Below are 25,133 nucleotides of genomic sequence, written 5' to 3' on the forward strand. Positions count from 1 at the left end.
TTGATAGAAATGTCGTCACAGTATCTAGAATTACGTTAAAAAGTTATTTTGGATAATTTTTTTCATGTTATCATTGAGCTGAACTTATTATATAGTTTCATTGAAATTGGAAACAATTTGGAGGCTAACAAAATATTGAATACTTTCTAAAATTTCATGTTTTACTTATTATTAACCCAAACCATTATTTATTCCATTTTTTGGGCTTTCTAAAGCATAATTTATCGGTATTGAACTAATTGATTTTTATCAGCAAAATCAATACCACATTGTTCGGTATACCTAATCTGCCCTACAACAATCAGCTACTATCTAGTTCGTATAAATCTAGTCGTTTTAGCACACGCGCCATCTACTTATTTATCTTAGAATCACCATTCATATATTCAACTATATTTTTCTATTAATATATGAAGAATTACATCCCCTTCGAGGGACGTCGACTTTTTTTTCAATTTGAGCATCTCTAATAGCTTGTAGTTACAATATTCTGTCGACCGGTTTCTAACTAATTGGTTCTCATCAGGGCAGTGTAATGCCACCTCGCCAAGTACCTATCTGCCCAACAAAAATCTGATTTACTATATAAATCAAGTCGTACTAGCACACCTTTATTGGCGCCATGTAAATTTTCATTTGAGAATCACCGTTCACGTATCCAACTGCATTTTTCTATGAATATATGAAGGAATCCATCTCCTATGATTTTTTTTTAACGAAATCGACATCTGTAATGGCTTCTAACTACCCAATTCTGTCGACAGGTTTTGAACTACTTGGTTCTCATTAGACCACATGGTTCGGAGTACCTAATTTGCACAACAACAATCAGCGTTAGTATTTGGTTCGTATAAATCAAGTCGTACTAGCATACGTCTACTAGCATCATCGAAATTTTCATTTAAAAATCACCACTTTTGTATCCAACCGCATTTTTCTATGAATATATGAAGAAATTCATCATTTTCGAAGAATGTCATCTTTTTTATCAAAATCGACATCTGTATCGGCTCGGCATTACAATATTCTGTTAACCGGTTTCCATCTACTTGGTTTTCATCGGGGCAGAGCAATGTATCCTTGCTCCGTGCCAGAAGACGCCAACTAGCGCCCTCTCCTGTCTTGCGATTATTAATTCTGTTGACCGGTTTCCATCCTCTTGGTTTCATCAATCTGGTGGTATCCAATCTTCTAATCAACAAGTTTAGTAGTAGAAAATCAACTCGTATCAACACATTACAACTGGCGCAGTCGCTATTTTCAATTGAGAACCACTATTTTTGTAAGCAGCTGCACATTCCCTTGGAGAAATTGCGACTTTTTTCATCAAAAGCCTTGAGACTTGCAATTACGGAATATTCTGTCGATCGGTTTTGACAAATTTAAGTCTCGTCAGGGCAGAAAAATTCCCTCTAGTTCGATGATAAAGGACTTACAGGGTTGATTGTTTTTGTTAAAGCAAATTTCACCCAATTTTTTTTCTTTGATTTCTTATGTATCAAGTGTAGAGGATAATTTTCATTCTACAGGTTGTTCCCAAGTTATCATACACAGGAAATGTTTCCAAAATAGTTAAACAATGGTAAACATTCAATACTCTGACAACGGGATGGTGCTCCACCTGAGGTTGCCATTTAAAGACTCCCTACTTACCAAATCTAACACCGCTGGACTATTTTTTGTTGAGGTTATATGATTCACGCGTTGTGTAATTTGCAGGACATAATTTAAGTAATTTTTACAATACCATTAGAAAATAAAGTGGACATGTTATTCGAAAAAGTTTTTTTTTATTGCTTTATCAAATGAGCTAGATGGGACATCTGGTATATAATTAAAATGAAAAAAAAATCTAGTTCATTATAAATATATTTGTACTGAAATACGAATGGATTATAATCGTTTTGATTCATTTTTCAGTTACATCTAATTATAGAAAATACATGTACAAAATTTTATATATAAAAAAAACGTTTACGTCATCTTTTTATAGCGCCACTCGTTATACATAATAAAAGTATTCCTGATATGGTCATCCCACTCCTAAAATTTAATAAAAAACAGCTGTGTCTCATCCAGAATTAAGTCAATGAGAAAAATTTTTCGGAAAAAAATTGAGGTTAATCGATTAAAAAAGTTTTCGTTCCAATAGATAGATGCAGATATCGGAGATTGAGAAGTGATGTGGACCACCGATCGCATTCCAAACATTATCGAAATAAAAAAAATGTTAAAGTTCCTCTCAGTATCAGTACCAGTATTAAGCTGTTGAAAAATTGGATTCACAAGCTCCTGAAGATATGAATTTCAACAACTAAGCAATTTAACTAGCTGCATTTCCTCAAAAAGTTATATTTTCATGTATTCCACGAGCCAGTTTATCAATTGAGGAGCTCAAACAAAGTAGGAGCTTAGTATTGAGCACATTCTGCACAAAAAGTTATATTTTCACGTATTCCACATGTCAGTTTAACCATCGAGGAGCTCAAACAAAGTAGGAGGTCAATCTTCAGCTTGAGTTAATGCCCCTTTCATTACTCCATTATAGCGTGCACAAAAAGTTATGATTCCAAGTACTCTACGAGTCAGTTTAACCATCGAAGAGCTCAAGCAAAGTTGTGGCTTAATGTTAAGCATGTGTTAATGCCCAACACCATTTTTCATCACTTCATTATTGTCTGCACAAAAAGTTATATTTCTAAGTACTCCACGAGTCAGTTTAACCATCGAGGAGCTCAAGTTATATTACCAGAATGTTATTTTGCGCAAGTCAAATGAATGTCAGTCTGTCTGCGCAGAAGCTCCTTCTCAAGTACACCTCTGCGGTAAACCGTAACGTGTATAACAACCATTAGAACTATAAAACTAAATCTAGCATGGGAAAATTACTAAATGGAAACAGTTTTTAATTTGTTGGGGAAAATGAAAATAAATTTTGAACTTATAAATCTACTACTTACAAAAGGCACATGCGGATGGCAGTCGAATGCTTCAGGAAGTTGTACTGCTGAATTCGATAGTCGCTATTTGTTTTAAAATTATTTAAAATCCTTCTAGCACTGAAAGAAATGTTTATTTAACAGATGGGCTTAGAAAAAAATCCATTTTTTAAATAGAATTTGATTAAGTTGGCTTCGAAAGAAATAAGTCGATTACAGCGGTCATTCTATTAAGGTTTGACAACAGGGAGCCACATCTGGAAAATACGCTGGATTCCAATGCAATATTACGCCCAATTCATACAATTTTGATTGATTTGTGACATGTTGCATTGCATGTAAAGTAAACTGAATATGGAATTTCAGTTTCAGTTGAATATAATATGCCCTAATACGGTCCTGTAGCCGAATTTACTGAGATAGCTTCAGAAAAACTTGAAGCCCTCATTGAGACCAAAAAACTATATATTCCAGATAAATCCAGACATAGAGTATTTCACACTATTTGCAGCTCTGCTCTCTGAGGATACTCGACCCAATACAATAAAGAGCAAGTCGATTTATAATCGATTTATACGAGCTATCCAGCATAATCCCACCTAGAGGAGTATTTACAAAGATGTACTAGACAGGTAGACGTGGCTCATAAAGTTCGCAGACCTGTGGAATCAACTACCACGACACGCCTTTCTCGAACACTACAATTTACTGTATTCAAGACAAATGTCCAGAGGTAGTGTAGGCACTTCTCGGGACAACTATATATTCCTCTTTATTTCAAATTGATTAATAAGTATTAAAAAAAGCCTTTTCGACATTGATAAAGCCAGGACAGCATATGCAGAACTGCATTATGCATTTTCATTGTAGATATGACGTTTCAGTAGGATGTAATACGCCCCGACACTGTCCTGTGGCCTATTTCGCTGAGTCAGTTCCACAACGACTTGGATCACTCTCTAAGACCCAAAAACTGTATATTCCACAACAACCACACGGTCCAGATTCATCCATACTTCGAGTTTAGCTCGCATATTTGGAGCTCTGCTATAAGTATACCCAGTGGATGGTTAACCCCATAAAAATTGAAGCAAGTCGATTTATAGTCGACCCAGAGTTGAACAGAAACTAAGACAGCTTGGAACATAAAAGAAAGGCACTGTTCACTAAGTCAGATACTCATACGACCTATCCAGCATAATCCTACCTAGAGGAGTATCTTCGATGTACTCGAGAGGCAGACGCGGCTAATAAACACCAAGTGGAACCAGCTAATAAGAATACTACAATTTACTGTATTCAAGATAAATATTCAGAGGCATTTTCAGCGCAGGCTCCACTAGGGAGTGATAGGTTTTCCCCCAATAGCTGCTTAAAGAAAAGCCTCTTCGATATTAATCAGGAAGCCTTCCATTTACTGATTGATAAAACTTTTTTTAATAAATTAATTCATCATATTTTTTGGTCACATCACGAATACAATTTACATCCAACAGATCAAATTTAGCAGCAAATATGTCCCTTGATATATGTGTCTCTTAAAAAACGCTTAATTGTTTAAAAATAATTATCATTTTCGTCGGAGCCTTGAGCTTCATTTCGGAATATTGTTAAGTTTATGCTCGTTACGTATTTCACCTGTTGTGAATTTATTTTCCTCTAGACGGTTGTTCTTATGCCAATTTTCTCTAAATTTAGCGTGCCATTGCTAACTGAATATACTATTTTTATAATAATTAAAAATGTATACGGGACGTTTAAAAATTATACTAAGTGGATATTTAAAAATGATATATTTCATTTCAATCTCTTTTTCTTTATTTAAGAAAAAGAAAAAATTTAAAAGGATCAAATCTGAAGAATAGGATGGGTATAATTTGGCCATAGTAAATAAAAATTTTATTGAAAGACATACTTAGAAGAAACAAGTATAAGGTAAGAAACTAAAAGCAAATAATTTTGCAGAAATTAACAGAAGAAATAGGAAATCTAAAAATGGATACTGGTTCGGAAAAAAGCGAATTATTCTTGAAGTACGAAAACATAAGCACTAAAGCTTGAATTTAAGGGTTGTTAACGATAACAATTTGAAGATATGAGCACTTATCAATCAGCCATGACTAAAATTCACGAACTGCACTTAGAATTGGTTAACCACTCAACATAGTCACCAGATCTAGTCTCCAGTGACTTTTATCTGTTCCATAACCTTAAAGTTTCCCTTGTAGGAGAAAGATAATGTCTTGATTCAATGTTATACTGGAAACTATTCAAACAACCCTCGTATTTACATTCGTCAAGTTCTTGGAGTAATGAAAAAACTAGAAAGTGAGGATATGGAGGATATGAATAAAAAGAATAAGAATAAAAGGAAAATATAAAAAGAGAATTAGTTGACTGACATAGATTCAAAAAAGGCCAAAGAAAATAGTCCACACATTAGATGTTTCGATTTTTATTTTGAAAGGACATATTAACGAGACAGACATATGTCATTTATCACCCCGGATTGTAAGGAGAGGGTTTATATGGCCTGCAATATCCTCCGATTTAACGATTTCTTTTTGCGGTCCTATTTAAAGAAGAAAATTTATGAAATCGAACAAATTTATTCGAAAGCAAGAAGATGACGACTGATAATCGCTGAATGTTTCGAAACGTTGGTCGTAATTTCCAACACCAACTCTAAAATTATATGAATAAAAAAATTTTATACCTGATGAATTAATTTAATAAAATGGCAGTTAAAAAAACAAGATGTGACCGATTGTGAACTACTAGCTGAGTTAATTCCAGGTCTATTGATGAGAAAAAAAATTGGATAGAAGAAATACATTTTCTATTAGGGTCTACGAAAGATTCAGTGTTTATAAGTGTACTCGACGGGTTTCGATGCAATTGCATCTCTTCAGAGCAATCCAATACCCTCTCGATTGTTATAATTGAACACCCAGCAGTAACTAGACTTTCGTGAAGCTTTTAAACTATTTCATTGTAAATTGTTTCTTCTTCGTCTACCCCGGTAAACGATGGAAAGAGCTTTCTTTTTATCGGAAAAAAACAGAGCAAATACACTCGATTTTACTAGATCATAATTATTGATTTTTTTTTAAATTGAAATGAAATCGCGAAGTTTGGACATCGCATTATGTCACGGTCAATAACGATAAGGTTTCCAATTGAGGAGAGCCTCCTTGGACTAGGACGATTAAAGGAATTGCGAGGGGCTGTAAATTCTCCGTAGTTAACGCTAACATTGAATATTTAGACAAGAAATTCATCACGGATTCTATAAGGACGAATTTAGTATCTATGATAATACCATCCAAATATATTACAATCACTTTAGAATATTATAAGCTTCTAGGCATAGACACAAGCAAAATTTATTTTTGTTGATTTCGTAACATAGAGAGAGGAAAACATTTTCATAAATTAAAATATTTCGATAGCAGCGTGTGTATTTATTATTTATTTCATCGTAACGTCACGGACAGCAACGTATTCAGCCTAGGCAGTATTTTTTCGTATAAAAACCGAAATTTATTATGACTAACTAAGTCGACGGATATTGAATTACATTTCCTCTGAAGAACGTGTCGTCTTGCAACCACCGGCCGATTTAGATCTAATTAAGTCTCATCAGAAAAGTGTAATGTCTTATAGTTCGAAGTATCTCAACGGCAATATGTTCTACGGACCCGTTTTAACACATGAAGATCCAGAGATATGTCATAGAGTGCCACTTGGCAGGAAACCTCACATAAAATGTTGTTGAAAGTATAAGTTGCGGGAGTCGTCACTAGAAAATGTTTTAACGATCTAGAAAATGTATTAACGATTGGTTCAATCGTTTTAGTAAGGTAACGATTGAGAATGAGCCAAGGTCAGGTCTACCATTGACATACAGAGCACCAGACATTTGAGCGAGTAAGAAACATGTTGACAAGAGGTCGACGACTGATCCTGCGATTTATACCGGAGGAAGGGAGCGGTTTGCACCAACCTCTACGACAATTTGGATAAGAGGCAGAAGAATCGTTACAGGAGACGAAACTTAGTGCTACCGTCTTTCCCACGACCCAATAAGTATCACCGTCAAAAGTCCAATGTCGAAACAATGTTGATCGTTGTCTTCGACTACAATGGAATCATCCACCAAGAAATGAAAGTTCTACGAAGTTTTAAAAGTAGCAGGACTCGACAATGGGTTCTGATGCATTCGCTCAGCCCACAATCAATGTGCGCCAGTTCCGGTCTAAGCGTGGCCTAACTGTTCTAAATCATCCATCGTACTTCCTGGACCTAGTGCCTGTGGTCTTGTTTTTGTTTTCACGCACGAAAGAGGTCCAGTTTGTTACACAAACTACATGGCGCAGTCTGTTAAAATTTTGACAGAAATCAAATAACAGATAGTTGTTCACCGGAATTAAGAAGGGCATTTGAAAACGGAGGGGATTATTGTTCAATGTTGGATTGTGGTTTTCTGATAGGGCAGTTTTATCCCATTTGAAACTATCATAAGCCGATGACCTTTTGAAATCTAATTAGGAACTTTGACTGAAACCTTTTGACGACACTAGGCAAACCGTGAGGCTTGCCTAAATGTTTGAGTCTCGTACTGGGGACTTAATGATGATGTGGTCTATAGTTTTTTTCCACCTCCATGCAACAGTGGTATTCTACATGGTCCTTAATGCCTATAGAGTAGAAATGGCGTCTTAGAGTGTTAAAAGCCCAGTCATCGGGCGAATTTGTTTGTGTGCCTTAGCTTGTATCATGCCAGGTGGTCCAATCCATTTCCAAGATTGCTGGGAAATGTGACCAATATGGTTCCATCCATCCAAACGACCTGAACCTTTCAACCATCACTCACCAGTTTCTGTAGAACTTTTTTAACCATTCTGAATCTTCTAAAATGGTTTAAGGTCTGTGATTTTATGACTAGTTCAATTTTGGTACAATTTTTTTATATTTCTTAGTTTTTAGTTTGTATCCGATATTTTTTGCAAAAAAATGAATATCTTAAATAAATAACCACAATATACGCAAAACCTCGAAAAAAAGTTAAGAGTTTACATAAAAATCATTCAAAAATATAAAATAATCGATTACTAACCTCCCAAAGTTGTCAACTACTATCAATGCCCGTTTATTTTGATAAGGAAACCTACGAATTTCAACGAAACCAAATGAACTAAGGATGCATGATACCTGAAACAAAAATTATCTTTTATCCTACCAACGTAATGGGGATTAATTATAAATATAGAAGACAGAGAATGTATAGTCGAATAACCGATCATCCACCTTCTGAAGTCAGTTCCACAATCGTAAGGGAATGCGCAGGTCTACATAACGAACTAGGTGAGAAAAATTTAACACACTCAAGTAAAAAAAACGAGATCAACAAAAAAGGGGCCCTAACACCCTTTTGTGAAGGAAGAAATTGAACAAAAAAGAAAATATTGGACTACTGGGACAACCCAGTAGAATTGAGTCACTACTAGAAAGTGCCAAACAGCTCCGAAATAAGAGTTTTAACCGAAATAGTAGACGACTTCAGATTCTGTGGATTACAAGAAAAATGTATATGCACATAGAGAAGCCCGAGTTGAAGGAGACTAGTCTTCATAGTCCTTGTCCTCACCACCGGATGACGCTAGTAACGCTAAAACAATTTACCATAGTGGAGTACATTCTAGCTGACGATTAGTGTCGAAATTTCGGGATTTTAGAATAATGGGAAAAGAGAAGTGATTCAATTCTTGTTTTTGGTATTTGAATGCGGTGTATAGAACGCTGGAGACCGTCAAAAAATGTTCGAAGGAACATGGGTAAGCTGGTACACATCAGAGACCTAGAAACTTTCGAAACAGTGAACTTTCCCCGGAAAACACGCTCCAAAGTAGACAAAGACTGTCTTATCAACCTAAAAGGTGATGGCCACCGTTATCTGGGTGTAGTACAAAACGAGTTTCAAAAACGGTTTTTGATGAGCCACGTCCAAGTGCCCCGAAAGTGAGTTAACTGAGGCAGTGTCTGCATAATATTGTGGACATCAGAAAACTGTAGGGGCTATGAATACCACAATAGCTCACTCCGGACAATTACAGTAACCGTGAGTCCAGCTCAGAGAAGGTTTTCACGATGTTTAAACCCAGGAAGTCGACGAATCATAGATACGATAGTGCAAGCAATAGACCAAGTAGTAGTAGAAACAGCGAAGACTGTCATATCGATCTAAAAGGTGATGGCCTTCGTTATCTGAGATTTACAAGGTGTGATCTACTTGGAGAAAGGCCAAACGGTCACTATTTCGAATTATTGGCTCGATTCGAGGCCAAACTGAGGAGAAAATGGCCTCAAAAACACGAATAATAAAGTGCTTTTCTACCAAGATTTGCTCCGTATAGTTACCTAATAGCAAAAACCGAAATTTTTAATTGGAAGTTAGTTCAGAGATTTTAATCCATTGTAAACCTTAGATTATTGCATTCAACGGGTTCAGAAAGCTTCAAAATTACTATTGAATTTCATATACGGTGTATTTTTTCCTTCAACCGAAATATCGATGGCTACGCCACTGGTATTAACCGATTTCGAATTGACAAGATTTTTTATTACATAAATAAAAATTTCGCGAATCTATAATAAAATTAAGATGCGAAAACTGTAAGGAATTATAAAAACGATTTTCCGAGCATTACGCGTTAGCAAAAAATTTAAAATTAACTTTGCAAAATCTCCGTGGGTCGACAGAAAGTTTATTAATAGATAAAATAATTTTCGGGAGACAGCAAACATAAGCTATGTGACATAGTGACCTCTAAATTCGCGTACTTGCGTATCACATAAACGTTGTCGATTATTACGAAACAGAAAAGTGTTTCAGAATAAAAATAACGCCGACAGAATGTTTTTAATTACGTCCGAATATGTGACAAATAGACTTCCACATATTTTATTTATATTGTTATGGAAAAAAAAACAAAAAATCAATTTTTCTTCAAACGTCATTGTACATTATGTTTGTCGATAGAATACTTTGCCTTTTATACAATTCCTGATGTTTGCTAAATCTTATCACTGGAAAAAAAAACGACATTTTGCTGATATCGCAAGTTTTGCGCTAAATATTGAGTAGATAAATTGAACGCCTCAACACCGGAAGAAAAGGTGAACAACAAAGATCGACAACAACGCGAAATAAGCAAATAGAAAGAGAAATTTTTAGATTTGTCCCTGATATAGTAAAAACTTTCCTCTGCAGGGCTGTAATTGTGATGGATTCAGGAGAATAGTGTAGTATTGACTGAAATGAAATGAACAAAAAAACTCGACGAAACAAACATCTTCTCTGAGTGTACTAGTATACAAAAAGTCGTAAAAAAACCAAAAATTATCCCTTACACTAGTGACTTTGGTATAAAAAACACAGTTTTTTAAGCAAATAGTATCTACACGGCTTAAAATCGTAATAAAACACGTTAGTTTAGCGTTTTCTAGATCTTGAAACCATTTATCGAGGTTTCTATGATTCTATAATGGAATTCGAGAGCCAGTTCGGCTTTTTGTACTGGATTTTATGAATTAAATGAAAGTTTTTATTTTGGGGGGACTATTTTTAGAGCGTTGAGATTGCAAAAGAGGTAAAAGTCGTACAGTAAAAAAAAAGTTAATATAATTGTTGTGTGCGTCTTGTATATAAATTCGAATCGGGAACTATTATTCTGACATAAAGTTGAAAAAGGCTCGTGAAAATGAAAACGAGTGTAAATTTTAACATAAATAGATGAAAGTATATAGAGTCAAAAGTAATTTTTCGGTCATTAAAATACTTACCCTAGAAATATTTAAAGGCATGTTTTTGGTGGATTCTACAACCAAATATGGCGGTCTTGTAGATACTGGATCGTCTCCATCAATTTTCTACAATTAAACCGTAGAAAAAAAATATTATCTACTGATTGATTGGATATGTTTGATGATATCAAAATATAAAGCATGTTGGAAAACAAGCTCACGAAGAGGAAAACCGGTAAATTCAATAGTTTCAACAGATTCATCATCAACTCTTGAAACGCAAGTGTTTAATCACCGAGTTGCTCGACACTATCCATTTTGATTCGAATCACTCGTAAGTATGTTTTAGCTAGTTCGGATTAATTTTCTTTTAATTTATAAACGGGTCACTATTTAAGGTACAATTTAACACTCTCACTCCACCAACTCGAAAAAAAATATTTTTTTTTTTAAAAACAAAATACATGAGCCTCAATTTATTTTTCATAATGTGCGTATTTTTTGCAAAAACAAAATATTTGTTGTCAAGTTTTTAAAAATGAGCAAATTTTTTGTAGAAAAAATAAATGAGCTTCAATTTTTTCCAAAATGTTCGTTTTTCATAAAAATAAAATGAGTTTCCAATCTTTTACAAAATGTATTTTTTTTAATATACATGAGCTTTTTTTGTAAAAACAAAATATATAAGCCTCAATTTTTTAAAATGTGAGTATTTTTTGTAAAATCAAAATATATAAGCCTCAATTTTTACAAAATGTTCATTTTTTGTAAAAAGGGAAATGAGGTTCGATTTTTTTCAAAATGTTTCAAAATATTTTCCAAAATATGCGTTTTGTCTAACAAAGTATTTGAGCCTCAATTTTTTCCAAAATGTGCGCATTTTGTGAAAACAAAATATATAAGCTTCAATTTTTTCAAAATGTGTTTTTTCAGTATGAAAATACAGGAGCATCGATTTTTTTTCCAAAATATCGATTTTTTTGAAATTGCTATTTTTTTTGTAAAAAGACATATATTTTGATTTGTTTGTATGAACAAAATATATCAGCCTCAGTTTTTCAAAATGTACGTATTTTTTGTTAAAACAAAATATATGATATATATTTTGGAAAAAAAATACATGAAACCCTTTGAAATCTTTCCCATAATTTTTCTTCATAAATTTGCCATGAAAACAAAGATTTAAAAAATCAATTTCCTACAGCCAAAAAACGAGGGAACCTAATAGTATTAAATCAACGATTTATATGCATGCAAAATAAAATTAATAAAACTAAATTACTACTTACTATTGAAGATACAGCTCCCCTTATAACATTAAGTCGATTTTTACAACCATCAAGACCGGCTATGAGTTCTGTACACATAAATTTTTTAGATTTTGGATACTTCTGGAAAACATTAAGGTATGCCATTCTTATAAAAATATATCCGGAACAAAATGAATCCCACCCCGCTTCGTGGTATTTTCCCATGCAATCAACACAATCAGTTTCTATTCCCGGTGAATTTATAGCTAAATGCCTGCCTGTTCCATCTTTGAAATATTCAAATAAGGATTGTAAGCTAGTATCTTTCCATTTCTTATCTTCTGGTACTAGATTTCGAATTTCATATGAAATCGTTTTGGTATCGAAGATTTTCGGAAATAAATTGTTTGTTAATTTTTTGAATTTTTTATAACAATTAGGAAGCGAAGTTTCCAGGCATTGTATCAACAGTAGTATATCTTGCATTGCGTTATGAGCGACTATAGGTTTTTGCAGCGACACTAATAATCTAAACACTTTACCAAATCCTAAAATATCACTTATTAAATCTTCCTCTAAATTTCGAGATTGATTCAGCATTTTCATATCATCTGGTGATACCTTTTTTATCACAAATTCTTTGTTTTCAATTAAAGTCCAAATATCCTTAAAACGTCTTCTCAAACTTTTATGCAAAAAGTAGCTAATTTCATAGTTTTTTTGGCATACTTCAGAAATTTCAGGTAGTGTTAGAGTATCTCCAATTTTTGCTGTTGCATACCATTTTTGTACCTGTTGCCCATGATGGTGTAAAATTTCAGTTATAACATGTTGAAATAAACTTTGTACTTCTGTTACATCATCATTTTTAAATCTCTGTCTCAATTCTAGCTCTTGATCCTTGTTGATATAAGGGATGCCGAAATGAACAAACTGGAAACAAAATTTTATATAAATCGCACTTTTTCAACTCCTTTTGCTATATTTTGTTACAGGGCTACAAATAACTGACCACAAACTGAAGACAACTAGAGATTGTGTTATAAAACAAATCTACAGATAGCTGAACACAAATTGAAAACAGTTGGAGCATGTTTCATAAAACAAGTCTACTGATAGCTGACCACAAACTTAAGACAACTGGAGCTTGCTTCATTAAACAAACCTACAGATAGCTGACCAGAAACTGGAGACAGTTGAAGATTGTTCCATAAAACAAGTCTATTGATAGCTGACCACAATCTGAAGATAACTGAAGCTTGTTTCATAAAACAAACTTACAGATAGCTCACCCCTAACTAAACACAGCCGAAGCTTGTTTCATAAAACAAACTTACAGATAGCTCACTCCTAACTAAACACAGCCGAAGCTTGTTACATAAAACAATTGAAGACAGCTGGAGCTTGTTTCATAAAATAAATCTACAGATAGCTGACCACAAACTGAAGACAGCTGGAGCTTGTTTCATAAAACAAGTCTACATACAAATGTTCTTAACAAAGATGCGATGTCTTTTTGACAATAATCAGAGGAAGAACCGTAAGCCATTCAGATAAAAGATATGCAGTTTGTCAAAAATCAAAATTTGTTGTGCCACCAAAAGGTGGACAGTACTTCCCAATAAAAGACCTACAAAGAGTAGTCTTTGCACAGCTGTTCATTCTTTATTTAATATAACCTTAACATTCAGCATAAGGAAGAAGATACAGAAGAATTTGAAAAATGGTTTATGGTTTCAAGGTAACACTTAACTTTTGGAAAATAAATCACATGATAATTCCCTTGATATAGAAGCAGTCGTTTAGAACTATACACAAACATGAATTTATGAAAGGTTTATTAATAAAAATACCTTTTGAGATCTAGAAATTTTAAAAATATAATGGTTTTAAGCCATTGTAATACAATATTATCTCCTAACACTGGCAACTAAATTCTGTTTCATCATTTCATTACATAAATTTCGAATTTCGTTTAATTAATTTAAATATACTTTATCCTTGATTTCAATCATTAGTTCTTATTTTCCATATTTAACAACCAGTATTTTGAAATTTTAGTTAACTGTACAAAGATTTTTAAAGCACAAACTAAAATTTTGAGATGAACATGTTTATACCAAGACTACAATTAACAAATTAGATCTAATGTAACAAATTACTAAAAAAGAATATGAAAACGATCGCGGCTTTGACAAAACTGTCAGATATACAAATAATCAAAATATATAAATACCTTATTAAAATTAAATCCATAATACTTGAGAAAATTTAAAGTAGTTGATTGGAACATAAACTGCTTTTCCACGAAAGGAAATGTGGCTGGGGTAACGTAAAAATTATAAATTTTACCCAAATACGTATTCGTATCTGGATTAAAAGTAAACGCTGTTAAACCAATTTGTATAGGTACAACAAACTGAATATTTTTTCTTGATTTTTGGTATCTCTCATTGGGAGTATCAAATAAGCTAAAATAACATAAAGTAAAAAAAGTTAATAGAGATAATCGGTTACAATTTACCTCGGAGACTGTTCTTTAAGAGGATACAGAGCACTGAATTCTGAATCAATACTTATAAATTTTGCTTCTTCTAATGATTTTTTTATATCTGGAAATAATTCTTCAAAATTTTGAATATTAACCTCTGTCATGTTTGTATTTTTGTAGGTTAGGCTTAACTAACTTCATAGTAAACAACTGTCAATTTACGATTTCTTCTGTACGTGCTTCTGTATGCTTCAGAAAGAAATCTATGCAATTATATATACACTCCGCAATAATTCAATAATAAAATCACACGTACAATATAATTGATAGTATATTATTCAACTAGTATATAATAATGGTAATTCACTAAGATAGAATTAAAACACGAGCCACTGACGATTGTTGTAAATCATATTAGTGAATAATACACATTATATACTAGTAGAATACTATGCTTTTCATTTTTATAGAAAGTTATATACCACAATGAAGTTCAAGTTAACAAATCGAAGTTTATATAAGCAATAATCTTCTTACCCTTTAGATACAGATTTTTTTTAATATTTAAATTTTTGGCTGTAACTGTGAACCTAACCTTAAAATATCTTTTATTTGCGACAGTTTCACACTTTTATTAAATTAAATATTAAACTATAAGAAAGTATTTATATCAAAAAAAATATAATCAAAAGTTTCAATTATAATAATAAACAAAAAAATCTGGAGATGCCGGGGATCGAACCCGGGGCCTTTCACATGCAAAGCGAACGCTCTACCACTGAGCTACATCCCCGATATGTGATTAAATAATTGAGAATTATTTGACATTATAATTAAAAACGAATTTATAGAATTTTTTTTTTCAAATAGAATTGATTTATGGCATTTAACTTCCCGTGTACAATTTTGCTTATACTCAAATTTAAGCCACGTTTTTGACGTTGTCTTGTAAAATACACCATTCATAATAAATCGACATATGAAGCTGTTTACAAATAAATTCAAAATACTTTTTTCTTGAGACAAGTTGTCTTTAAATTCAAATTTTAACTTTAACAATAGATTTTCCATAAACAAATATTTCGAAAACAACATAAAAAATGTCAGTTGCTTCATATTTCTCAACTTTTTTCTTTCTTTAGCTAGTAAACATATTTTTTCAATCACATAACGGATTTGAATTATAATTAAATTCCGTCTAATTTGACTGAGGGTAAAACTGTGAATTTCGTTAAAAAAATTAGTGCGCTAAAGCAGTCCCGAAGTCCCGGTTCTTGGCATATTGCCCATGGACAGAGTCCCCGACAGGTAGCTACCGAACTTATAAAAGCTCGTATCGTACTCGAACCGTCGCCCGTTTGTGCTTTAAACTTCTCAGTGACAATTTTGCGCCACTCTTAAATGGGGGCCTAAACAATATCGCGTTGTTTATAACCTTTTCTTTTTAACAAAGAACTGAGTTTTCGTCGAGTGATAATTACTGGGACCATTTTTTGTGTTGATAAGCGGTAAGTGAAGTGTAGTGCCACATACACCTGTGAATTAAATTTAGTGATAAATACCTGCTAAAAAATTGGATAAACCAACCTTTAGTTTGGAGTAAGATGAATGTTTTTAATATTTTTACCTGAGGGTAATTTTGTAATTATTATTTTTCAAATATGCGGGAACCCACACTTCTTTTTACCGAAACACTTGCCAAAAATATGGAGATAAGTGTGCTATAACGGTAGCTAGTAGATTGGCATCTAGCCCAATACCGGGCCATTCCTAAAATAAAACAACTTTGTACCAAAGTCGACGCATTACTAAAATAATATCTGGATTTATTTCTAATAATTATTATCATTGTAACCCCAGAGTTATTTAAAAGATTCCGCCGCTAGGATCACGTGACATTAAATTTTGCTGTCGCGCCAATCGGGTACGTCCACATGCCACATGCGTACCACTAATAAATTTGATGTTTGTAGAAGTTGCAAATTATTTACATTTTTCAAAATAAACGCTAGAAAAATACTTCTCTACATATTTTTTTCATATAGAATAAATAAATGAACTATTGTAAATACAAACTTCAACTTATTGTATTAATAAAAATTTAGTTATAAAAATAAAGCGCATGTCATGTTATATCAAGAACGTGGCGTTTGTTAGAGCTAGTTTCCACACAATCAGAGATTAGAATCGTGTAGTGAACAGTGTTAGGAACTATAAGGGTTTTAGGACTTTTAATATATAATTTTGTTGTTAGAAAATGATTACTATGTATAATTCAATTAGTTGTACTTGAGAAAAAAAAATTTAACTATAACTCTCAAATAATATTACTTGCAAAATTGTGACAGTGCAAAATCAAAAATTTTGAGGTTATAATTTACTTTGTACTTACACGTTTTTTTTTAATAGTAAACGGTGAGTAGATACTATTAATTATTGATATACATCCAACAATCATTTTTAAAATAAAATCGTCATTACTTTATTTCCATAATTAAAATGGAATTGCAAAATTTGGGAAACTTATTCATATGGGAATTTATGAACACTACATTTTATTCACTACAGTAAACAAATGTTAATTCACTTGATTTATTTTACAATTTCATATAATAGTTTTTCTTTTAGAAGTGACACTCGGGCGCTATGGAAGACGGCCACACCAAAACGGTTGAAGAAGTGTTAAGGTACTTCGATACTGATGTTGATCGTGGTCTTTCTCTCGACCAAGTTAAGAAAAATCAAGAAAAATATGGACCTAATGGTAAGTTTTTTCAAATTTACAAAACGATTTTTTGGAAACTACTGTTATATACAAAATATAGAAAAAAAATACTGTTTTGAAATTATAATATATTCCATTAATGGATTTAAGCAAGTGATTAATTATTATTATACAGGATATTAAAAAAAGTCACCAAAATAGAAGAAATTCAATCAATAAACAAAATTTTAGTCTTAGGTGTAACTGTAATCAGGTTTTCCAAACAGCCTAGTAAAAAATCTGAATTAATTGGGATAAAGATGAATAATAAATAATAAGTATCTCAAATTTAAATTTATCGTAGTATATGTTCATGCATAACTTTTTTTGCATCTATATTGAATTATTTGTTCATCATTCTTTTCTCTGACATCCTTCTCTAGTTTTTCAAATTATTTATGACTGTTTATTGTGTACTTTGGTTCTTCAAGATTCCTATAAATCATTTCTTATTCCTTGCGATGTTTGTGAACTTTAAAAAGGCTTTTGATAATATTAACAGGAAACCAACAGAGCAGGCGATGAGAAAAATGGGGATCTCCTCAAAGCTTATTAAGTTGGTAAATATAACGATGAACAACTCTTAAGGTCAAAATTTAGACAGAGAGGTACTTATAGTAAAAAGGGGGTCCCTCAATGACTCTGTTAAACATTACAATAGACGGAATAATACATGAGATAGTGGGAGAGACAAAATACTACGCAGATAGTAGGGCAAGAGATAAGAAAAACTTATGTGCCCGTCCAAGAAGGATGAGGAGGATATTCAAATAAGAGAGAAAGATCTTAAGGAAGATAATAGGATCTATCAAGACTTATCTAACATACCTAAGAAAATTATTGAACCACATGATCAAGAATGAGCTGAAGGATGGTGATATATTGACAGTTTTAAAGATCCAAAGGTTTAAATCGTTTGAACATATACGAAGAAGATATCTGAAAGCCTTGATATAGAAGTTAGCAGAGTGGAAGCCAGCCATAGTCCCAAAGGATGCTGGCGACAATAAGTAATACAGGATATTGCAGGGAGAAGAGGTTATGAACTGGAGACAAGTCGTGGAGGATAGAGAAAAGTAGAACAGGATAGAGAGGGAAGCAAGCAAGAAGCTGTAACAGTTAGAGAGGGTGATTCACCTCAAAAGATGAATTCACAGAGCCTAAAAGGGCGGCTATCATCAGCAATGGATGTAAGTCAAATATATATTGCACTGAACTACTACCATAGTTAAAAAATAACTAATTTCAGTGCCTTTGGAAATATCTTCCCAAGTACATTCTTTTTCAAAAATATAGTTTACTTTAAGGGCTCCCCTGATTCTTTAAATCACTTCTGCCTCTTGAATTTTCATTGCTTTGTATGTCTAGACCTTAATATTCAATGTATTTCGTTAATTTTGATTATAAAGTTTACTTCTTGTTGCCCCATAACAATCACCATATTTATATATAATCTTTATAGTTTTAATTTGCAAGCTTAGTTTGCCCACTGGAGACTTTTTCTTAAGACGTGGAATTCGGCCTCAGTTAGAGTATATAAATAACTTGTACTTAGATGGGGTGAACAATTAATATCAAAGTGGATGCATACATATGCCATTATATAATGCCAGATCCCAGGGCAACTATTAAAAAACCAAAGGTGTGTAATTTATTAATTTCTTACCCAGCTTCATTTTTAACCTCAAAGGAGTTAAGCAGATCTGTTTCATTGGAACCTAAGATTTCCTCTTCATCATTATTTTCTGCATCTACCTCTTCGTAATTGTGCTTACTTATTTTCTTGGGAGTTTAGTGCATCAATTTCCAATTATAAGTTTTTTTTTATTGTGAATCCAGCCAAATTTATTAAATGTTGTCTCAGTGGTAGCAGATGTTACTGGTGCCTCAAGAATTTTTATTGCAGTTTCCTCTAACACACAGTAAACGATTTACATGATTGTTGCTTTCCAGTCCTTCCCACATAAACTGTTTGGACCAAATTCCTCGCTTGTCTCTGGTATCAGCTAAGTTTTCTCTTACTTGAAGTACATCTAACCCCGTGTGCTTTGCTGTTTCTAATATGAAGCTTACATCCTCAAGCATCTTAACAGCATTTAGTTTAAAATCTTGTGCAGCTGAATCAGGAAGATTAGTTGTGAAGTGAATTGGTACCATGCCAAATTTCTTTTGAATTTCGTTAAAATTGCCTTCTCTTCTAGAGTGGAGAGGATGGAAGAATCTCAATGAAAATGTTTACCTATAAAACATCATCGAAAATTCTATTCTTTATTTCTGGCTTAGGGTTTGTTTTCATAAATGACCAAACATTGGACGATTAAAAGGCTTTGGGTAAATTCTCAGGCATTTGCCTATTTTACAATCAGCACTAGTTGGTTGCATCTAACTCCAACCTGGCAGCTGTAGAACTGCAAAAAAAAAATAAAATAAGGAAGCGAGCGGGAACACAAATGGAAATTAGTGAAAAATGATAGAGTCTGGTTAAAATATGGAAAATACGAAAATAATCAAACAAAATTTGATTGAAATAAAAGGAAATCATGAAAGATAATTGAAATTTTGTGAGCACTATGTATAAAAATCAAAATTAAAAAGAAAAAGTCACCAGCAAATATAATAAACACAAATAAATCACTACAAATCTTCTAAATTTTTATTTGATTTTAATCTTGGTTAGGCGTTGTAGAATGTAAATAGAGGACATTTTAGAATCGACATGGAGCTTTTATTGAATTTTTCGAATTGAGAGGAAGGTCGACAACAAATTAATTTCTTTGAAAACTTTATAATTAAAACAGAAGTGACTACTGAGACACAATAATTGAACAAAAGAAAATAATAACAATGGCATGTTACATATTCCTGTTTCTATGTTATAAAGTTATGTTTTAAGCAAAAATACTTATTTTCATATCCTATTTGTTTTAGTTTACAATTTTTTTCGATATATTTTGGACTGGCTTCCCGTTTTATGTCTATTGTTTATATACATTCTGTAGTTTTTTTTGTTTATTTTTATTTTAAACTATTAGAATATTTCACAATTTCTTTCTATTTCAATTTATTTAGATTTGTAAAGTGTTGCATACACTTTGGAATGTTTTTTTTCTTTCCATTCTATGTCATTAACTTTAACGGTTATGGTTGTTAGCCTCCTGTTTTGTATTGGATTTGTTTGTAGATCAAAATGAGGCAGATTTATTGTACTTTTAGATAAATTTACACTATAATTAGACTATTTCTTAGTAGATGAACAACTTATATTTCATACACTGCTTTTTATTTTATTAGTACTAAATTTTCACAATTTAGTAAAAAATACACATTTTCAATCATCACTTATCAAATTTAAAATCAAATCATATCAGATCATATTTTTCAGGGAAAATTTTATGATTAATAATCAGGGATTATCATGTTTGTTTATTTATTAATAAATTTTGATTACAACAAATAGAATGTTGTTAAACTGATGAAAATGTGAATTCCCATATTTATAATACTGTTTTAAGGGTATTAAATATTGTCTGGACTTTTTGATATGTATAAAAGCTATTGACAAACTTCAGGTGTCTAATAAATCAGTTTATGATCTATAAAAGGTGCCCATGGATGACCAACTCATTGGTTGATTTCTTGTGTTTGTTTTAAACATTCAATTTGTGTTTGCCATTTATTTACTTCTTCTTGTTCAACTCTAGTAGAGTAAAAACTGTCGCATAATTTGATCTGTCAGTATATTGATCCCATTTACTACTTACTATTTATTTTACCATGTACTTAACCTAATCAAGAAAACTTCTTGATGTAGTGTAATGTAAAATGTCTGACATTAAATAGGAACTTGGGGTAATATTTATAATATAAATACAGTTTTCTACTACATACTAGATAGTAGTAATCCCCCTCGAACTTCGGTATCTGAAGATGATAACGAAACGTGTGTATATTGCAAATGACATAGTTACGCACCTTATTCGCCTGAGTTGGACCCATTTGACTTTTTCTCATTTTCAAATATGAAACAACACAAAGTCCACAAAGAATTAAAAAAATTGCTTCCACGTTATTGAACTGCTTTGGTTATTGTATGAATTTGTGGCTCATTAGATTCTAGAGCTGTAATCGTGTGGAGAATCGGCTTTATCAGTTCTATTATTTTGTCAATTTTCACCCAGAAATCATCATCACCGAGAATATTCTTCTTTATTTCTGGTTTAAGATATGATTACAAAAATTCTCAAATGTTGGACTGGGCAAATTCCCTGGCATTTGCCCTTTTTATAAAAGGTCAGTGCATTGGGCTTTTTCCGGGTCCGTATCACCAGCATTGGTTGAATCCTTGGTTGCAGCTAACTCCAACCTTGCAGCTGTAGAAGTACGAAAAAAAAATGAAATAAGGAAGGAAGCGGAAACACAGATGTAAATTAGTAAAAATTGAACGAGTAGGTAGAACAGATCTGGATAAAAAGGAGCTTATGCTCGAATTAGGAACTTGTGGTCATATTTATAACATACATACCGCTTTCTACTACTTACTAGGTATTAGTAAACCCCCATGAACTTTTGTATCTGAAGATGATAACGAAACGCGTGTTATATATTTTAAATAACATAATTACGCACCTTATTCGCCTGACCTGGACCCGTGTAACTTTTTCTCTTTTCCACGTATGAAAGAAAACAGATGCCATAATATTGAGAGTTAACAAAAACGAAGAATGAACTGAAAGTTATTTTTACAGATAAATACAAAAAAAAATGGTTCGGCAGTAGATGCACAGGCGGGACAATTATGTTTAGTTTCAAAGAGATGAAATGATTTTGCTGAAATTTTTTCCTTCTCGATTAGAGAAGATAATCCTTAAAACTATTTTCACCAACAAATATCCGCTTGCCCCCCAGCTCACCTCAAACTTATACCAATTTTTCTACTTATCTTCGAAAAAAAAAATGATTTCAAAGAAAAAGTTTTTAAACAAAAAATGAAGCTCATAAAAAGCTCTACAAAAAAGGTTGTATACATTTTTTAGGTAAATTTATTATTTTGTCTGTTATGAAAGACGTTGTGTTCGAAATTAAATATTTTTGGATCCTCCCTCGTAAAAATGTTTCGATTATGTAGTTCACATTAGCTAAAAACAAGTAGCAAAAACATCTATCTGTGTAATCTGTAAAATGTATATAAATAACATATAAAAACTCGCACGTGTAGAATAAATAGATTTAGGTCTACACTCGTTATTCAATGGTTGAAACGATGCCACCTACTCTTCTTAGAATTTCTATTAAAACGATAGACTATAGAATGAATGCTCTTACAATGTTCAGGAAGTCTTTTCAGTCACTTTCGATTGTGAAAGTGTAAAATATTTATTATCAATCGACTTCAACTTAAAGTTCTACTTAGTCGGACAGATCAAAAAATATCGCGTTTAAATTTATATTGAACGAATATATACAGTTTAGTGGGTATTTTGTTTTATTTAAACAAAAAATAAGAGTGATACAAGCTACGAAATAGAATAAGAACGTGAATTGAAACATAATTCTTGTATCAGATTTTCTTACGAATAAAAACTTTACTTTGTCTGCCAGATCAAAAAATATCGCGTTTAAATTTATATTGAACGAATGTATACAGTTTACTGGCCATTTTGTTTTGTTTGAACAAAAAATAAGAGTGATAGTAGCAAAGTAATGGAACATGAACGAGATTGAAAACATTCTTATTGTATTAAATTTTCTTACGCATAATTGTGATAATATATTCATAATTATCGCTAACGATAACGAAATCACGTTTCAAGGCTAACAGAGACGTGTGCTGGAAATCGAATTCAAAGAAGGAAGCATTTCGGTTTAATCCACTGTTAATATCGTGTCGTAAAACTAAAAGTCAACGTATATCGCTTTCAATACAATCTCTTATTTATTTTTGATTCAAATTCAAACAATCTTCGCTTAATATATTCTCATTGAATTCTTTATGTTAACAAATACTACCTTGAAAATATTTTAGTGTAAGTACGAGGGTGAGTCGATAAGATCGCGATTTGTTAGGTGATTGAAAGATTTCACTGATATTGCTATGCTATTAAGATATATATATATATATATATATATATATATATATATATATATATATAACCGAAAAAATAATTATAATCTAAACTGATCTAAACATCAAAATGTAGAACATTTTTTATCATACGTACAAGGATTTTCTTATCAATTATAAAATTATTATTGTAGTAAGTGAAAAATCAGATATAAATATAAAGGACATCAAAATATTCCACTGAACTAAAATATGAAACACCAAAAAAACTAATATAGGTGATAATAAATTTGGTACACCCATGAGTATTCGGCAGATTCGCCTCAGCTACAATCTTTCAAGCAGAGATATGTGCATTCACACCTTTAGGGTGTTACAAAGTGATGATTGACTATGTCAAGCTTGTGTAGGTGTCTGGATACTTTTGGTGTCCAGAGAAATAAAATTTGGAGAAGTGGGAACTTGGAGACAGTATCAATCAACACAAAGGACATCGGATAAGGTTCGATTATTGGTATACGCACCTCAAGACGATACGCATCACGCAAGATATTCAATGACCAAGACGAAAAGGTGACGTTGGCCAGAACTAATTTAATTTTTTTTCAAAATTCCTCAAACTTTGACTCATAATTCCATAAAACTCTCTCCCAGTCTTCATTCGTCCAATTTTTTTCCTCTTCGTCTTGATAGAGGTTTCTTCACTGCCACCCTATCGAAAAAGCGAGCTCTTAATTTCTTTTCACTGTAGAAGTAGTTAAAGGCAGATTCCTAGATTCATTGATCTAATCTGTTACCTCTAGGCCCGTGAAACGTCGATCAATACATTTATTTTCAGCGGTTGTGGTTTTTCGAGGCCACCCAGAATGTTTTCTGTTACCAAAACTGGGATGTATACTTTCGTTGGTTATATATTTTTTCACATTGTAGTCTACGGTACGTCGACGTATTTTTAATTTCATCCATTTTATAACTTGCAAGTAGGAATTTGCGAGAACGAAAACAATTCGTATAGGAACTTCACAAAAAGTTGTTTTGGTCCAAAAAGTATAAATAACAGTATGTTCTTGCGTCTCATAAGGCTAACTGGTACTAAATTACAATCATAAACACCTAAGAGATAGTTCACAGTTGAAGAATAATAAACAAATCAGTGTATTATTTTGAATGGGGTGGGCGTAAACTTTTGGCCGGTGGTGTATATGGTCAAAAAAATAAAATTTCATTTTAAAAATATAAAAACTTCAAAAATCTACAATTTATGTAAAACAAGATAAAATATCAATTAATGATAAACAAAATATAAAAAAGTTGATGTTCATCAATTATATCGTTTTGTTGAAATTTTTAATGCAGGTTTTTTTGATTTCAATATTATTTTCCACTGATATTTTTATTGAAAGCTGTAAAATTTTTCACCACAGCCTAACTTTGGGGAGGGGGATACGATTATTCATGATTATAGATTACTCTCATTTATAGAAGTTAATAAAAATTGAACATTAACATGCTGTAAGAGTGTTAAGAAATATGTGGCTATAAATAAGTACTTAATTTATTTAAAGAATCGAAATGTTATCGAAATTTGTGGGAACAACGTCACAGTACTCAAAAAAAAACCGTGAAGTGTTTCTATGGAATTTAAAGCGTATAGATTATTATACAACTTTATACTCAAAAAACATTTTGTCAAGAATCTGACGTAATGAAATAATAGTAATTTAGCTGCCATTTTTCGACTTTAAATAATAATAAATGCTATGTCGAAAGACAAACAAAGGTGTACTAAATATAGACCAATACTACGTCTGGGATATGTACA

At 32.2% G+C, this 25,133-nt stretch overlaps 2 protein-coding genes and 1 non-coding gene across 15 annotated transcripts in view; 1 reads left to right on the top strand and 2 right to left on the bottom strand.

Annotated features, from left to right (window-relative positions):
- Positions 1 to 1,889: 1,889 nt before the first annotated feature.
- On the bottom strand, positions 1,890 to 14,724 carry LOC130893356 (pre-piRNA 3'-exonuclease trimmer-like). 3 transcript variants are annotated; one of them, XM_057799372.1, is made up of 7 exons: positions 14,520 to 14,724; positions 14,232 to 14,466; positions 12,035 to 12,928; positions 10,785 to 10,871; positions 8,059 to 8,153; positions 2,961 to 3,059; positions 1,890 to 2,043 (listed from the first exon to the last, which is right to left on the bottom strand). In XM_057799372.1, the coding sequence occupies exons 1-7, from the start codon at positions 14,648 to 14,650 to the stop codon at positions 1,980 to 1,982; spliced, it is 1,605 nt and encodes a 534-aa protein (XP_057655355.1). In that variant the 5' UTR covers positions 14,651 to 14,724; the 3' UTR covers positions 1,890 to 1,979. The 3 variants fall into 3 exon arrangements, 2 of the variants coding, with proteins under 2 accessions (XP_057655355.1, XP_057655356.1); XM_057799373.1 differs by lacking the exon at positions 10,785 to 10,871 and having other exon boundaries at positions 14,520 to 14,673; XR_009059193.1 differs by lacking the exon at positions 8,059 to 8,153 and having other exon boundaries at positions 2,017 to 2,043; positions 14,520 to 14,677.
- Positions 14,725 to 15,207: 483 nt separating this feature from the next.
- Trnaa-ugc (transfer RNA alanine (anticodon UGC)) lies at positions 15,208 to 15,279 on the bottom strand. The gene has a single exon. It is a non-coding gene; the product is annotated as a tRNA-Ala (tRNA).
- A 427-nt stretch (positions 15,280 to 15,706) lies between these two features.
- LOC130893357 (calcium-transporting ATPase sarcoplasmic/endoplasmic reticulum type) overlaps positions 15,707 to 25,133 on the top strand; it is a 47,490-nt gene continuing 38,063 nt past the window's right edge. For 2 of the 11 annotated variants that reach the window (XM_057799384.1, XM_057799374.1), the window contains exons 1-2: positions 15,810 to 16,085; positions 17,115 to 17,250. In XM_057799384.1, coding sequence (XP_057655367.1) covers positions 17,133 to 17,250 — 118 coding nt within the window. In that variant the 5' untranslated portion in view covers positions 15,810 to 16,085; positions 17,115 to 17,132. Of the gene's footprint in view, positions 16,902 to 17,114; positions 17,251 to 25,133 lie in introns of all 11 variants that reach the window. The other 9 variants (XM_057799375.1, XM_057799378.1, XM_057799379.1 and 6 more) reach the window with 9 other exon arrangements.

This window comes from Diorhabda carinulata, chromosome 4, assembly GCF_026250575.1.
Source record: "Diorhabda carinulata isolate Delta chromosome 4, icDioCari1.1, whole genome shotgun sequence".
NCBI lineage: Eukaryota > Metazoa > Arthropoda > Insecta > Coleoptera > Chrysomelidae > Diorhabda > Diorhabda carinulata.